Source organism: Melozone crissalis, unplaced genomic scaffold (genome assembly GCF_028551555.1).
Source record: "Melozone crissalis strain CALT ecotype California unplaced genomic scaffold, PUWL_Pcris_2 ptg000007l_1, whole genome shotgun sequence".
In the NCBI taxonomy this organism is placed as follows: domain Eukaryota; kingdom Metazoa; phylum Chordata; class Aves; order Passeriformes; family Passerellidae; genus Melozone; species Melozone crissalis.
In genome coordinates this window covers 13,661,935-13,678,984 of record NW_026535785.1, presented here as the reverse complement: position 1 = coordinate 13,678,984, position 17,050 = coordinate 13,661,935, and the positions used below count along the sequence as shown (strand labels likewise).

The window sequence follows — 17,050 nt, the reverse complement described above, 5'->3', positions numbered from 1 at the left end:
CATCAACCTGAGAGCAGCTTTTATGCAGCACAAGTTCCATAACACAGATTATAACACTGAATATCCAAAGTGTACTAAACAAATGGGACTATAACTTCTAGGAACTAATTGTTCCAAGAGCCAATTTTCCTCTTTCTGATGTCTATTATCAGCGGCTCTGTTTTCCCAGCTCTCATGGAATTTCTACTTGCCCTATAAAATAGCACTTTAAAGAGCAGATGAAGAGTGTCACTGAATGTTTGCCAGGGACAGCAAGAAGATTCACACACAAATCCTACACTTCAGTGGAAGTGGATACACAATGCCCCAGTTCCAAAGCCATGCTGAGCCCTCAGCTTACCCTCCCAGCAGGATCTGTGGCTTACTCGAGTCACTGGTGACACCAAACACATCAGGAATCAAGTCTCCATTGAAGCTGAAAATGGAACACAATGTCAGTGCCACCTCAGTCCCCACAGGAGTTCAAACCACCTGTTCTCAAACTCATCTGCACTGGGACATTGTCCCACTGGGCTGTGCAGAACCCTCAGCTGTGGCTCTGAATTTTGGCTCCTGTCTGAGCTGCAGTAAAGGTCTGTCAGTGCTTCCCACTCTGCCTTACAGATCTACTGCCCTCCACTTTTGTTCAGCATTTCACACACAGGCAAGCACATTGTGAAAGGGACATTTGCTCATTTTGGTAAGTCAGTAAGGTTTTTGCTTTACAAAATTCACTGAGAAATGAATGGCTTTTTTAATGAATACTCACAGTACTGAAATGAAAGAAATTAAAAGATCATGCAGTTGCTATTGCCAGGATAATATAATATACAACAGAGAGAATTGTAAAGATAACCATTTTGGTTCATCATCTTTTGTTGGATTAGTTGACATTACACAAACCACCCTGTTCTTAAAAGATAAAGAACATGAGCATATGTTTCAAATTTTAGCATTAAAATATATTTAAGCTGCTCTTAGTCACCATTATAAACGTGGTTTTCTAAAAAAGTAGGTTATACTTACTCCATTACTAGAGGCTCATCATGAAAAGTCTTATTTAATATAGTTTTATGGTTAAGATCTGAAAAATGAAAATATTAACTTGATTCAGTTACCAATATATTCTGACATTTGCAACTAAGACATAATTCTTCTATTCATTTAAAACTTTCTGTTATATGATTAAAAAAAAAGGCACCACTTAATATCAAAAACTAAATGGCTTCCTGAAATTTTGCAGGAAAGGTGAGTTACAGTTAAAAGACTGAAGGCTTTTTCTTGTCTCCACCAAACTCCTCAACAAATTATTCCAAGTAGATCTTAGTGAAACCTATTTCTGTCTATGACTGCAATCACTCAGTCAGGAAACTGATTACAAACTCAATACAGGGAAACTGAAACAGTTGGGATGAAGACAGGCTAAAAGTTTAACATTCATTGTATGGCAGACTTCTGTTTAAATAACATTCTTCATTATACACACTGAGTATTTGAAATAAGCAATCAAGTTAGACTTTCTAAATGGGAAGTGAGGACTAAGCTCCAATCAGGTTATCACCTTAGACTTCACTTGTACTTGTAATGCAAACTCCTTGCCAGATTATTCCCATTTCCCTTCCCTCTGCACAATGTTTGTCTTTACAATTTCCACATTTCATACAGCAGTCCCCTCCTACTGACTTGTGTGTCACACTTCTATTGCCCAAGGGGACACCCCATACCTTGCCAGTGGCCTCAGCACATACCAACCACTGCCTGAATTTTTAACCTCTGACTCCTCCTCCAGGCCCCATAGCTCATTGTGTTTCCCCCAACACTTGGGGTTTTTTCTGAAACAGAACATAATAACTTAATCCAAGTCCTCATATTCTTCCCAATCCTAGAGATACCTGCTATTCACTTAATATTGATCCACTGCACTTTTCCAGGTGCTTGTTTCAGCTCTGATCAAAGCCAGAAGCAATGGTGTCTGAGGCAAACTTGCCTCACCGGTAACTATGCCATGACACATTTCTTTACAATAGTGATTATTCTTCAGTAGTTTTTGTAGATTAAACAGTATTTTCTTTTGCTTATCTGTCTTTGTTCAAACCCTAAATTCCTCCCCAAACTCTTTCCTAGCAAAGTCAACAGAAAACAGAGGAGACCTCAAGAGTTCACACAATCCATAACTCTACCCCAAGACAGAATCAACAACTTGAACACAGCTAAGAGACTCCTGAAAAATCAATTCTAAAGGTCTTGAAAACTTTCAGCAATAGAGACTCTAGAAACCTTTCTTCCAATACTCACTTTAGTGTGTCACTGTCTTTAAAGAATTTCATTTAACACAAATATTATATTACTGGTGGTAGGTTTAGGGATGTGATTTTGAAAGCTGATGCACTTAAGTTCACAGCAGGTTCCCTGTGCATTTTAAACTGAAGATAAATCTTTTGAGATAGTCTTTGTGAAGCTGACATGCATGATGGGGAAGCCATGAGAAGCAGCTCTTCAGTTAATAGGTACTGCCAAATTACAATAATGTTTGGTTCTATCTGTTGCATAATACACTGCAAGTATTGTTCTCTTTCATTAATTATTGAACACAGTTTAACAGCAGGATAATATATGGGTGTGCAGCTGAATAGCTGCTAATCCCTATTTTAGTGCTAAAAACAATCATTACACTGTAAAAATGAGTTGTAACTTCTTGACAATTCTTTGAATAAGGAAATCCAGCAATCTCACTAAGAACCAGTCTCAGCAACTCACCCAAGGTTTGGTTGTGTCCCCAGAAAATAAACACTGAAAGTTCATCTTTGCCATGACTTGGGGCCTGGGTAGTGAGGAGCACATCCATTTGGGAATCTCCATCATAATCTCCAGGAACTACACTGGTTATGGTGACACCAAGGGATCTGGAATGAAAAACGAAAGCCCCCACATGCAAATAATGGTAAAAAGGTGTGCATGTAAAAAGCACTTGTGTAGTCAAAGGCTTGCCCTAATATTATTAGTTGGTCCAATGCAATCTTAATCCTAAATCAGGTTGTTGAAGGGTAAGTCCTCACCTATTGCAAAAGTATCTCAAAATCAGGCACCTGATAGGCTGTCCCTGTCTAAGGAAATTGACACTTTAAATTTCAGCCATCAGACATTCTTCAGCCATATCCTGTTAATGCTATCTACACTTCATTAAATCCTCACATTTGTTTAGAACCAGTCAACCAAAATGTGTTTCAGAGAGCGGGATCTTCTGGTTGCATTCCAAGAGCAAGAACATAAGGCAACAGGAGCTGTTTAAGCAGCAGGAGTCAGGCACAGGTGGATTTTTTAAAAGACAATTACATTTCCTCCTACCTTCTGCCAGGTCTTAGTAGTCCTTTCTACCTTTGTTTGTTCTTTTTTTATTTGCTTACCTACTCTGCTTTACACACACAAACACAGGTCACATTAAGGATTAAAAGCAGATCCTTTCTAATGCATTAAACAAATTAGTTCCTTCCAAGACAGGAGGGAATAAGGAAAAATAAAAATATGTAGAGTACAGAAGATGAAGCTGAGCTATAAAGGCATTTTAACTTTTAATAAACATAATACTATTGGTAAGCATTATTCCTAAGCAATAGCCATAATAATATAACAGGATATTGAAGCTAGACATATATATATATGCACATATAAACAGATTGGTTCACATTTATTAAAAACTGATGTTTTTTTAAAAGCCACATGTAAACTTGACAAAGGAACATCTCTATGCAGAAACACCAGAGCACCATCTTTCACATCTCTTCTAAATCAGATGATATTGGCTGGATTCCATTAGTAACTACAGCAAATGGATGGATTTCCCTGAAAACATATCTTGGCATTGATACTAAACCTGCCCACCACAAAGACCTATGTATGCCATGGAATGACAGTTTGCTTCACTAGGAAATACAGTCCTGAAGATCCAAATCAACTGCAAAGATATTTCAACATATGGGTACTTTAAATACTGATTTGAGGACAAAACCTAAACCATAAATATTCCATAAGGGTTGGGAAGTAACACTTTTTAGTAAACAACTTGAATGACACAACTCATCTCCATAGACTCTGTCACATGACCGACAAAACAAAAATGCATCAGGGCATGGATCAGGAAGTTGGTCAAAGAACCAGAGCTGGAAGGACAAGTGAACAATGAGTCAAAGAGGCAACAAGAGCACAGAAAAGTGCAGCAGCTCCCCCTGAGAGCAGAGAGGCCCTTCCAAGCAAACACTGAACAGCCATACTTACTTCATTGGTAGCTTAACACGGGGCTTAAAGTAGGGCTCCTTCTGGTCAGCCAAAAAGATCACCAGCTCATTTCCTGCCAAAGCAAACAGACCATGAGCAACAGAGGAAGACTGGAAATGGCTTATATACAAACCCAACTGCCACAAATGACCATTCCCCACAGCAGCAAAAACTTTCAAAGACATCTCATACCACTACTTCCTCCTCATCCAAAAGGAGACAAAAGGAGCACTTCTTCAGCACAACACAAAGTCAGTTGCATCTCAAAGGAATGCTAATATCACAAATCTTCTTTGGCGTTTAGTGTTAGAACTTTCCCTCTGTTATTTCTAACACATTGCTTAAAATAAAACTTTCTGTAATGAATAAAGAAATATTACACGTGGAAAAGTAATAGGCAGAAGCTCCACAAAACCAATTAAAGCTTAAAGTCTAACTCAAATTAATTCTTTTAATACTATGTCTCACATAGCAGGATCTGATCCTGCTTTCCCATGTCAGCTGTCCAAAGCACTTCAAAGGAAACTCAGAATTTACTTGGTTCCCTGCAGCATCTCCCCATCTAGAGGCAATGTTATAAGTATTGTTTCATTATTTCAGGATAATCTAAATAAAAGCCCATATTTTATGTTGCAGAAATAACTGAAATTCAGGGAGGAAAGGAAGAATTTCAACTTCAGTGATGAAATAAAAATTTTCAGTCAGTAAACCACAAAACACACACACACACACCTCTGTAAGTAAAACATAGCTCACAGTGCCACAATAGTATTTTTTCTTTGCTTCATTCTCCAATAAACCCACCTCCAGTCCCACAAAATCATTCTCTATTAAAGAATAATTCTAAGGCTCCAAACTTGAGCTACCACAGTACTTTTTTAGAGTACTGTTTTGTGGCAGAGTTCAGAGCTGGGAAATAGCAGGGAATACAAGGCTCCTGCCACAAACCTCTTGAGGAGAAGGAGAATCCAGCACCAGGTGAGCAAATGACCAGGAGCCCTTTCAGAGGGGCCAGCTCAGGCCCAGAGTGACACTGCCTGAGCTGCAGCCACGTTCCTGGGGGAGGGAAAGGCCTGGCACAGGCCAGGGCTGGGAGCCTGGGGCTGCCTCAGCTGGGGACAGCTCACCTGGGGGCTGCCTGCTGAACCTGAGTTCCCATTTCACACCTCTCACTCTCACCTGCCTTTTTATTGCTTACTTGGTAAAGTAATGACCAGGATGAAGAAGGAAATGTGTTTTTACACCTATCAGGTTCCAAGTTAGCTGCAACACTGAGAAATGAGAATTTTTTTGGTCATTAAAGACAGAGGTATAAAAATTTCAGCTCAGTGCTCAAGTCAAAGCAAATTCACTATTAAAATGATTTATTACATGAACAGAAAACAGAATTACTGTGCCACTACAATCAATGCTAAAAGCTGTTTGCAGTTCTGTATTCTTTTTGAGATAAGAAGACAGTAAGAAAAAATCAGTGCATTGGACAGTGTGAAAAAACAGGAACAGTTTCCATACAAACAACAATTATGTAGATTAGAGGTCTTCAGGCTGAGTATCTGTGTGACATATATCACACACACACATATATATGTATATATGAAATAAATAGCACAGAAGTTTCCCAAATCCCCCAATGAAATGCAGCAGGTGAACAGGGAATGCTAACTCGCTTCCAGCAGAGGCATCAAGCATAGCCAGGAGCTGGTACATGAAAAAGCAACCAGCACGAGCTTCCCCACTGAGCTGTTACGTGCACAGACCCACAAACAGGTAAGTGCATGCACAATTCCATTTATTTGTAGATTCTGAGTTTCAAAAAGTGACTAAACCCAGAGACCACTGGTACTTTGGAATTGGCCTTGCCACATGGATCCAGACTATCCCTTACATTCAGCGAGTTGACTATTTCTTACAAAAGTATCAGCACAATCTGACTTTCTTTTATTCATCTGAGCATAGGGAACATTACTCTCACTCAACTGAAGTAAGGCAAGATCAGAAAAATAATATATATCCAGCCAAAGGTCCAAGGCATCACCCCCATTTCTTTATTAAGGGTCAGGATTATTAGGACAAGGCTGCTTTACAGACTCCTGTTCCTCAAAGTCTTGTGTCATCTCCAGTGCTCATCTCCTCATGCTGTTTACAACTGGCTGCCATAAATCCCACCATTTAGAACTACTACCTTTTGTTTTGAGAGTACTCTGTAGTTGCTTTTCACCAAGGCTTATGGTATGAAAAATAATGTTTGAATAACTATGTTATTTCAATCAGATTTTTACAGTAAGTACCACACAGGAAAATTATTTATCAAGTGCTGCTAAAGAAATCACAAATCTCATTCCTGAAACTTATAACTATTCACATTTTTATACGCACTCATCTGAAAGATAAGAAAGTAAAAATTAAATCTCTTATCATAGACATTCATTTTAAGTCTGACCATTTTTTCAGTAGATGAGCCAGTGGAGCATTTCCAGGGAGCCATGCATTTCAATAACTCAACTAGATGGGAAAATCACTCATGCTTTACCAAAGCTACTCAGAAGAACATTTCTGAGATGGAAGGAATAAAAAAAGGTGAATCTGAGAATAAACTTACTATCTTAATGTGCTTCAAGAAAGTAAAATATTCTAAGATTAATGTCTGCAAATAACACTGACCACTGAAAATAAATCCTGATTTGAGGTCTCCCCATATCTAAAGCCTGAAGAGAAACCTATGGCAGGTGACAGCTACCATGGCACTTTAACTTTTAATGGTCAGAGTAGAACAATGTGCAATTTTTCCTCCACATCTCCAGAGAGCAAAGGCATCTGTGAAATGTTCATCTTTGTTTACAAAAATAGAGTGAAAACAGGAGCAAAACAACAATCTGTGACCATTCAAGTTGTAGGATGAAGTCTCTACATTATTTCACAACCAGAAACTCAACTTTAAAAACAAATGCGCCCGATGAGAACCATTCTAGTGCAAACTGAACACCGTATGTCACACAGGAAATACCTGGGAGCAAAACAAGTGTCAATTTCATCCGGCAAACAACGTTGTGCTCACCGCGCCGGCCCTGGCAGCACAAGCCCCGGGGACGCGGGCCGTGCTCGGGCCGGTAAGGGACAGACCGCAGGGACCAGCCAACCCATCCCCGGGAGCAGCGAGGCCATCCCTGGGAGCCCATCCCCGGCACCGGCGAGCCGCCGCGTAGCCCCAGCCCTGCCATCACCCCGCACGGGCTGCCGGGCCTCGGGGGCGGCGGCACCTGTGTCTGTCCCCCTTGGCTGAGGGACGGGGAGCGCAGCTCACACCGCCCGTGCCCCGCAGCCCCCGGGCCCGCCGCGGCCCCGCACTCACCGCCGCGCAGCACGAACAGGTCCGTCTGCTTGTCCGAGTTGAAGTCGCCGAAGGCCGCCAGGGTCCCGCGGGCCTCGGGCCCGAAGAGCTGAGCGGTCACATTCTGCAGGGCTCGGGCGGGCCCCGCCAGGGCCAGCAGGGCCAGGGCCAGCAGCGGGGCCAGCGGCGGGCACGGCCCGCGGGCCCCCATCGCGCACGGCCTCGCCCCGCCCGCGCTCTGACGGCAGCGGGGCGGGCCCGGCCCGGCCCGGCGGCCGCGGTTTGCGGCAGCGGCGGCGGAGCCTGCGCGAGCGCTTTACGGCGGGAGCCAGGCAGGGCCCGCCCGGCGCCGCGCACCCGCGCCCGGGGCTCTCCGGGACCGCTCCGCCATGGCGGCGACTCACATGGCTGACGTGAGCTGGAAGATGCTGGAGCTGCGCGCTCGCTCCAAACGCTCAGGTCTGACCTCTTGGCTTGCCCGGGAGGAGCTCCGGGGACCCCTGTGCCTCCTGTCACTCACCGCCCCGCTCCCGGCTCGGCCCGGGGCTGTTTCCCCGTCCCCACCGCGGGTGGCGGTGCCCGGGCGGGTCCGGCCCTGAGGGGGTGGCGGCCCCGCCCGTGCCCTCGGTGGGCACAGCCCCCGGTGCCCTCAGGTGCCACCTGTGCCCACGGGAGCAAAGGCAGCGTGTTCAGCACCGCAGCTGTATAAAGTGTTGCGGCTGTGGAACAGATACAGTGTTTAGGGGAAAGTCCCAGCTCTTGGCAGGTTTCTCTTAGCTAAAGGTAACTGCTATACAGCGTGGGAACTCCGTGTTCTGAGCGTGGGGCAACTCGTTCTGGCCTAAACCAAAGGGTGATGTTTGCTGAGTTAGCCTGAATTTCTGAACTTCAAAAAACTTGAAGTTTTGGGGTTTTTTTTTAAATTTGAAGTAAAGTACAGTCATACGAGGCGTTTAATTGTTGCAACGGGAGAAGTTTTCCAGAAGATCCCTGTGTTTATTTATACACGACACATGCTTGTAACACTCAGTTGTTGCTTATTTGCATGTTTGGTTAGTTTTGTTTTGCTAGTAACTGATCAGACACTGTGAGACCAAAACGGGGCTTTAGGAGGGCTCTAAAGAATTGATTGTTTAAAGTCTGGTACGATTAATTTGGCTTTAAAAGTTCGGTTTGTGCATAGACTGATTGGCAGTCCCGCGCTGAGGACTGCCCGCTGCAGGAGGTGTCACTGGCGGCCGGTTACCATTACCGGGGCCGGGAGTGTGACTGACAGCCGGAGCGTGGGGCTCTGCAGGGCCGGGGCGGGCAGTGCAGCCCCGGGCGGATCGGGAATCCCGAGCCTCAGGGAGCACTCGGGTTTGGGGATCCCCTGCAGGGTCAGCCCTCAGGGGGCACAAGGGTTTGGGGATCCCCTGCAGGGTCAGCCCTCAGAGAGCACTCGGGTTTAGGGATCCTCTGCAGGGTCAGCCCTCAGTGAGCACAAGGATTTGGGATCGCCTGCAGGGTCAGCCCTCAGGGAGCGCTCGGGTTTGGGATTTCCCTGCAGGGTCAGCCCTCAGGGAGCACAAGGGTTTGGGATTTCCCTGCAGGGTCAGGCCTCAGTGAGCACAAGGATTTGGGATCCCCTGCAGGGTCAGGACTCAGGGAGCGCTCGGGTTTGGGATTTCCGTGCAGGGTCAGCCCTCAGGGAGCACAAGGATTTGGGATCGCCTGCAGGGTCAGGACTCAGGGAGCACACGGGTTTGGGATTTCCGTGCAGGGTCAGCCCTCAGGGAGCACAAGGATTTGGGATCGCCTGCAGGGTCAGCCCTCAGGGAGCGCTCGGGTTTGGGATTTCCCTGCAGGGTCAGCCCTCAGGGAGCACACGGGTTTGGGATTTCAGCCCTCGGGGAGCACAAGGATTTGGGATCCCCTGCAGGGTCAGCCCTCAGGGGGCTCGGGGCTAAGGGAATTCCCTGCAGGGTCAGGCCTGCCTGCAGAAGGCGTTTGATGGTTTCAAACACTCCGCGTTTTCTTTGCTGCTGCTGCTGCCTGTTACTTTTTTGTTACATGTATAAAGAATTGTATTCTGAGCAACGACCGGTTGTAGTTCACTTCCATCTTTCCCATTGTTCAGAGATTGTCTAGAGATTTGTTCATGGCATTTTACATAACAACTGAATAAATTTGGTCAAGAAATAAACATTATTTTTAGTTGAAAAGTTTTCCTGATTAAAGAGTTGATTTAAAAATCAAATTTTATTTAATATCTTTCAGGTAACATTCATAGCTAAAAATAAGAATAATGTTCTCACATTTCAAGTTTACTGCTGCATCTTTATGTTGAAATTTGTATAGCTTCAGGGCTTTTTTCTTCCTTCCTGGCCCTGTCAGAAGGAGACATGGTTGCAATTATCATAGAAAGTGACTGAAAGTCCCCCACATGTTCCTGGTTTGGCTGAGGCCTGTGCTGGAGTCCAAGCTCACAGACAGCACTGTTTTGTTTGATTTGGGTTTTTTTTTACTAGTGTGCTTCTTGGAGTAAGATGTAATAAATGTGGAGTATAGACACACGTCCCTGAAATGCACCAGTGACTCATGTTTTATAGCCTGCAGCAATGGATCATGTAAGACCCAAATCCTGTAGGAGGGAATTTGTATCCTCATGTTTATGTGTATTAAATGATGAATTACTTTTTTCCAGTAAAACCAAATTTTATTCAGAAATTTTCATTTCCCTTCCTGAAGCAATAAAATACTGTTTCATTTGTTGCTACTCTGATTAGGAGCAGATTCTAAATATAGTAGTTGCTTAGTTAAAAGCCCTCAAAATTTTTCTTACTTTAAAAAAGATAAACTTTAAAGATTTGGAAAAACTTGTTGTCATAATTGCAGGCATGTTTTTCCTAAAGTGGAAGATGTCCTACCCCTAATGACTGAGATATTCAGTGCCATAAGTAATGTATATGACTGCAGGAAACATCCTGGAGTAGGTTTCACACGGGATGAAAGCAGCACTGTGCATAAGCAGTTTTAGCTCCTCATCGTTGTTCCTTAACACTTTAGTGTGCGCTAATTAAATCAGTATCTTTATTTCATCTAGAAATGTATCAGATGGTATTCATCACCTTTTGGTGTTTGTAGCTAATTCCCTATTGAATAAGGAAGCTCATGTCAATATCCAAAAAATGGATTTTTTTGTAAACTGCGTCCTTTCACTCAGAAGGAGTAAACTACTAAGTTTTATGGAAGTGAAACAAAATAAAACCAAGAGGTCAGTGTAGAAGAAGGAAACATAAGATGTAATGAAAGTTTGTGCTGTGCACTCTGTTGTGTTAATAACTCCACTAACATTGCTTTCACTTAATTTAATGCTGATTGCCTTTAACATTTACTAAACAGTTTTGAAAATGGCTGTAGCTTAGCCTGAGCCGTTTGTGGTTAGCTGCACCAATTTGAAATGGCCAGTTTGGATGATGACAGAGCCTCCTCTGCGCATGCTTTTTTAAAATTTGGTAAGTGTGCAGTTCTGTGTTTTGTTTTTGTTTGTGGCTATTTAATTCAACAAAAAATAATTGTATGTTTTGTTTCATGCAGTGTTCTGTGTTAGTAGCTCTTTAGTACTGTACAATAGAACTTAAAAATTTGAACTCTTTCAGTAAAAATTTCTGAAAATTGTAATCTACTTAGATTGAAATCTACTATCAAATCTTCCTGTTTTGTTTGTTTAATGTTCCTGTCAGTATCCCTCAGTGCAACCACCTCTGACCTCCAATTTCTCTTTTAAGATGACAGTCATGTGAAAGGTGCATTAGGAATGCTGTTTGTAATTGACTCCTAAAAAACCCCAGTGTGACAAGTTTAGAGAGAAGTAAAATTTCCAGTCAGTCAGTCACTGGTTACAAAGTTGGACATTTGGAAATTAAGTGGAAGCAAAGTAAAGCCCCCTGGCACAGCTTCTCCTCAGGTGCAGCAGAAGCTGGAATATATGAAGCTGTCAAGGCCATTCCTGAGTGTTTTGAAGGGAGTTTGGGATGAGGTGTATCCATATGTGACGCTGTGATGGGGGAAACTCTTGGGTAGTCCTTGTTGAAACTCAGTAGGAGAACAAGTTTAAGGCAACACAACTGGGTGGCTTGGACTCCCCTGCCCTTCCGGTGGCTTTTCAGTTTTCCCTCTCTGACCCATCAAAAAATGTCATGTGTTGACAGCATTAAAGAAAAATTACTCTTTCCTAATTATTGTGAAGATATTTGATGTTTCTCCTTTATGATGCAAAATAAACATGTTGAGTAGTTTTGACACCTATTGTTTTGAATTCTCAGAAATAGCAATGCCTGCCTTGAATATCCTGAGTGGTTTCCAGCCTTGCTTGTAGCATTTACAAGGCTTGTGTGGTAGACTTTGGCATTTTGGTTGTGTGAAGCTCCTGTGTACTGGCATGATGGTCAGGATTTTATTTCTGGTGTTCAGTAGCTTTTGATGGTTGTGTTGTTTGTTACTGTAAATCCTGAAATCATAGTTTCTGTTAAGTGCAATATACTTGACAAAGAGCTGCCTTTGGATGATTAGGAAATAGAGAAAGGACAGAATAAATTGGTGTGTATTTTTTTCTTTTTCCCCTGTGGTGATCGGTGAAGAAATGGTTGGAGCTGTGTCAGGGGAGGGTTAGGTTGGATATCAGGAAAAGGTTCTTCACCCAGAGGGTGGCTGGGCACTGGAACAGGTTCCCCAGGGCAGCGGGCACAGCCCCAAGCTGACAGAGCTCAGGAAGGTCTGGACAATGCTCTCAGGCACAGGGTGCCATCCTGGGCTTGCTCTGTGCAGGGCCAGGAGCTGGACCTCGACAGTCCTCGTGGGTCCCTTCCAGCTCAGGGTGTTCTGTGACTCTGTGAAATACTAACTGAATTACTTGTACAGTGTAACACATGACTTTTCTTGATCAATTATAGTTTTAAAGGTTTTCTCTTTAATGCTATTTAAATTAAACTATTACAAGATTTTACTTATTTTTACTGATTTGTTATTGTCACTCAACTAAGTGACAATACATACATACATTCATACATTCATACATTCATACATACATTTCATACATTCAATTCATACATTTTGCTTACTTCTACTGTGTATTCAGGTAGAGTAATACTTTAATACCTTTTCTGTCTGCCTCTCCAAGCCCTTCTCCTGGTGTTTCCTTCCCCTGGTTTGTAGAACAGTTCAGTCTGGAAGGGTTGTCAGGATCTCACCTCCTCCAGCCTCTTGCTCACAGCAGGATCAACTCTGAGGTCATGGTTTCCTCCTGTATGTAGTGATTAAAATCCCCTTGGGATATCTTTTCTTAAACTTTGCTGTGAGTAGAAATCAAATCCTCTTTGGTCCCAATGCCTTCTGTAAGGTGAAGCTGCCACTGCCCTTACTGGTGCTGGGTAATGAAAGTTACAGGGATCTGAGGTCCAGGGCTTGCCTCTGTCTCAAGTGTTTGATTATATCCAGACCTAATGTCACATTGGGGGCTGTGATCAGTTTTCATTCTTATCAAATATACAAAGAAATCTTGTGTTCTCAGCTTTTTTCTTTTGGCCTGGCCTGATATAATTATGCAAACCAACATTTTCTTTTCTTATTCTGGCATGTGAAATATTAGAAATAAATTTCTTGCCATGTTGCTTCGATTTGTGTGGGATTGGCTTTGTGGAAGTATTTGTTTGTATTAATTCTGTGCTTTGAAACATTTGAATAAACTGTCCTTGTTGAAATATGCAAATCTTTATCCATAGACTCAGTGCAGAATTCCATTCTAATCCCTATTTTTCTTTAATATGCACAATTACTGCCATCTCCAAGGATGTGTGTGTGTCCAAAGCTTCCTTATATACAAATTTGGAACAGAGTTGTTTTAAAGCCATTTTGGCCATAGCTTCTGAATCCAAACATCTGGACAGGTCATATCTCTTCCCTGAAGAGCAGTTAATGCTGATCTCAGGTGTAATTGGAATAAAAATGAGGGGGATGGGAAAGTAGCATCAGGATGTCACAGTTTATTCAGTGTCCAGAGGTTGTACATAGAATTGAAATTTCTTCCTGTTCTCTATTACTTTGAAAGGAATCTCTATCATTTTTAGTGATTAATCAACTTGAAGAGAGTTGAAATCATATTACTCTGGGACCTGTAAATGGTAGGAAATGAAAGGGGATTAGTTTTCCTTCAGATTAGGAACACAGGCATTTAGTCAGTGCAATGTCTGAAGACAAACAGGGATTTAACTGGACTTGGGATCGAGACTTTGAGTGTTCTCTTAGCAGACATTCATTATATTAACCCAGGAAGTGACACTGGGATTTTTGATCAGTTTTTTGCTGATTTTGAAGTAGGCACTGCCTGCAGCAATGCACTTGTGGTGTAAGGAAACAATGGGCACACTTCATTCTTTGTAGGAAGAAAAGCTGAATTCCCAAATAACCCATTTAAATGTTGGATGGGGTGGTTACAACTCTAGACAGCAGACAAAATAGTAAATCAACAGAACAGGTTTTTGTGTTCCTCCTAGCATACCTACTTGTTTGCCTAAAATAAAACTCCCACTGTATGGTTATAATAAAGTGATGTATTTATGAAAAACAGTATTTAAAATTAATGTCCTCATTCTGTTTCTTCTGAATGCTGCTGTACAAAGTGAGAGCTCCAGGGTCCCATTTGCAAATGTCACTCTGTTATGTTTAGAGTGCTGCAATCTTGCTGTTGTCATCTCTTTAATTTTTTTTTCTTTAGTTTGAAAATTGATTTTAAATATGTAATTGAAAATAACTTTCTATGACAGGTTTTTATCTTGCTGAGATGAACTCAAATAGATTTTGGATGAGACTGGAGTCAGGCTTTTTTTAGCCATCCTTAAAATAGCTTCCTCTTGTTATGGGCTCTCTCCAAAAGCTCAAGGAAGGAGCAGCTTCGTGTTTGCCCTGACTGTTCCTTGCTTTGATTAGGTTGTGGCAATAATGAAATGCAATTTACCACATGATTTCTCCAGGAGAATGCTGTAGACACCCAAGCAAAACATAAACTATATAGATGCTAATAAGGAATTAATGAAGAATATGTAGAAAACTTTGATTTAAACAAGTTCTCCTCCTTATAGTAGGAGTAATTTTAGGGAATACTCAAAAGTTTAAAGCTATTTTTTGTCAGTTTTTCAAACTTTGAATTCTGTTCACCTTTCTGTTCCATCAGCACTCTACTCTGACTGTTTTACTATATTTGTATTAAAGTTTCAAACATCTAGAATAATGTAATTTGTGGTGACATTTTGACATTTTCATGCTTTCTGTTCTGTTTAATTTTCTTTCTGCACTAAGTTGAAATCTTTGAATGCTCTGAAATAGAAGAATATGCTTGCTTTTTGTTCTTGATACCTTTGTTTTGTTTCTCTGTTGGCCACAGAGGGTCACAGTTTGTCTGGTGAGTATTTAAATGAAAACAATTTCAGTTCAGGACCTTTTGACTTGTGTGTGTGTGCCTGTGTGTCCTGGTGCCACACTGGGTGGGCAGCCTGCAGGAAGTGAACATTCTGAACCTGTTTCACACACAGAGGGTGCTGGAAATGCATGTGGTATTCAGTCAGCTAATCTAAGAGTTAGAATCTTTATTTTGCCTTTGAAAATTTGTAAGTGAAGTTCTCATAAAATTGCTGCTTTTTATGCACTGACTTCTTGAAAATTTTTTTCTTTTGTCTATTCTGTCCTTTCACTACAACAATGTACAAGATTACAGTTACTGCAGCTCACTGTATTGTGTACTTTTGCAAGATAACTGAATTAATTGTGTAACAGTAATTAATTGTATAAATTATTATTTCATGGACAGGGATTCATAGGCTAAAAGAAGTAGGAAAACAAAATAGCTTCCAAAATGGATTTAAATTGGTTCAGAATGTTCATTATTTATTTATTTATTTATTTATTATTTGTTTTAATAGAAGATACAAAAGCTGTGATATGTTGCAAGTTTTTCTTTTCCATTACAGAACAATTTCATTTCTTTTGCCTTTGTTTTTTAAGGCAGTTCAAATACACTGGGCTCTCTGTGCTTCCCTTTCAGGCCCTTTCCTACATGCAGGTGTTTATTTCTCATTTCACCTGTCCCAAGGAGGAAAGGCTGGAGGGGCAGCTCAGATGGGTTGGGAAGCTCAGATGGGTTGGGAAGCATCACCAAGACATCCAAGCAGAGCAGGCACCCAGGGCCCTGCCTGGGGAGGGGTGGGGTTTTTTTCTCTCCTGTGCTGGCAAAGCCAAGGCAGTCTAACTTGGGGTGAGGTTTGCAATCTTGAATGGCTACACATTTTCTTTCTCCCCCAAAGGACTTGATTCTGGAAGCTCTGTCACCATTCTGCACACATCCCAGTTAGGTTGGAAAGGACCTCTGAGATCATCAACTCCCACATTTGACCAAACACCATCTTGGCAACTGGGCAAGGCACTGAGTCCCACACCCGCTTGTTTCTTGAACGCTTTTGTTTTTCTTCATTTTGTTTTTTCGATTTCCTGGGCTGAGAGTCCTGTATATGGACAATCACGAGTCTGATGCCTGGGAGAGTACTGGGATTGCCAGGGAGGCTCTGTGAAAAGGAGCACTGGCTGTGTCCTGCCAGAACTGCTTGGCTGGCTGGGCCGCCCTGGCACTGCATCCCCTGAGCTGTCCCAAAGGGAGGGTGCAGGCTGGGAAGGGAAATTCTCATTCTTCTGTTAGCACATGGCTCTTGTGGGGATCTTGCCATCCAGAACACTGAATAAAGCCCAAGTGATTTGTGGGGGAGAGCAGGATTACTCTGAAATCAGAAGTTGGAAATGGTTCACCCCAATAATTTGGAATGGGTAGCTCATTTCAGCTCTCAGTAAAAGTGGCTTTCCAGGTGCAGATAGGGAAGTAGTGAGAATGAAAGTGAGAATGAAAGAGGGGATTTGATAGCATTGGATTTCTCTGGAATATAGGTGACTTGAGGGCTTTATCTGGTGAATGTCTTGTTTAAGCTTTAGCAGCATGTGGGAACAAGCCAATCCCTGTTCTGACATGAATCAGCTGGGCTGGCTGGTGGGTGCAAACAAGGCTGGGGTAGGTGAAACACTGAGGGTGTTGAACACCTTCACCATTTAGAAGGCAGGTAGGGCAGTAAGAATTGAGTATGGTCTACTTTTGTCCCTCTTCTGTTTTCCTACATATCTTCTGGAATTTTCTCTGTAACATACTTAAGTTCTAAGAAAATGTTCATAGAAAATTCTCAACATTTAATAGTTGTCATCAATAATTAACTCTACACTTATGTAGTATTTGCTGTATCTGCAAGGTGCTGGAGATACAGGTGGAGGTCTGGTTTGTAGACAGGTAGTGTAAAAAAATTCTCTGAGACTGTAGAGATAACAACTTTTCTATTTCAATTGAAATTTGATAAATTGTGCTCTTGAATAACAAACATGAAGAAATGCCTTATCACAGTA

General features: G+C 42.2%; 2 protein-coding genes across 5 annotated transcripts in view; one reads left to right on the top strand and one right to left on the bottom strand.

Moving 5' to 3' along the window:
* Positions 1-7,795, bottom strand: part of ITFG1 (integrin alpha FG-GAP repeat containing 1) — a 70,729-nt gene extending 62,934 nt beyond the window's left edge. The window contains exons 1-5 of the mRNA XM_054296110.1: positions 7,601-7,795; positions 4,252-4,324; positions 2,737-2,882; positions 1,006-1,063; positions 341-415 (exon numbers count right to left, since the gene is read on the bottom strand). Of these exons, the coding sequence (XP_054152085.1) occupies positions 341-415; positions 1,006-1,063; positions 2,737-2,882; positions 4,252-4,324; positions 7,601-7,790 (542 nt within the window). The 5' untranslated portion in view covers positions 7,791-7,795. The remainder of the gene's footprint in view (positions 1-340; positions 416-1,005; positions 1,064-2,736; positions 2,883-4,251; positions 4,325-7,600) is intronic.
* Positions 7,796-7,915: 120 nt separating this feature from the next.
* Positions 7,916-17,050, top strand: part of PHKB (phosphorylase kinase regulatory subunit beta) — a 66,852-nt gene continuing 57,717 nt past the window's right edge. Inside the window, exons 1-3 of one of the 4 annotated variants that reach the window (XM_054296105.1) lie at positions 7,954-8,038; positions 10,964-11,076; positions 15,000-15,017. In XM_054296105.1, the coding sequence (XP_054152080.1) occupies positions 11,022-11,076; positions 15,000-15,017 (73 nt within the window). In that variant the 5' untranslated portion in view covers positions 7,954-8,038; positions 10,964-11,021. Of the gene's footprint in view, positions 8,039-10,963; positions 11,077-14,999; positions 15,018-17,050 lie in introns of all 4 variants that reach the window. The other 3 variants (XM_054296104.1, XM_054296108.1, XM_054296107.1) reach the window with 3 other exon arrangements.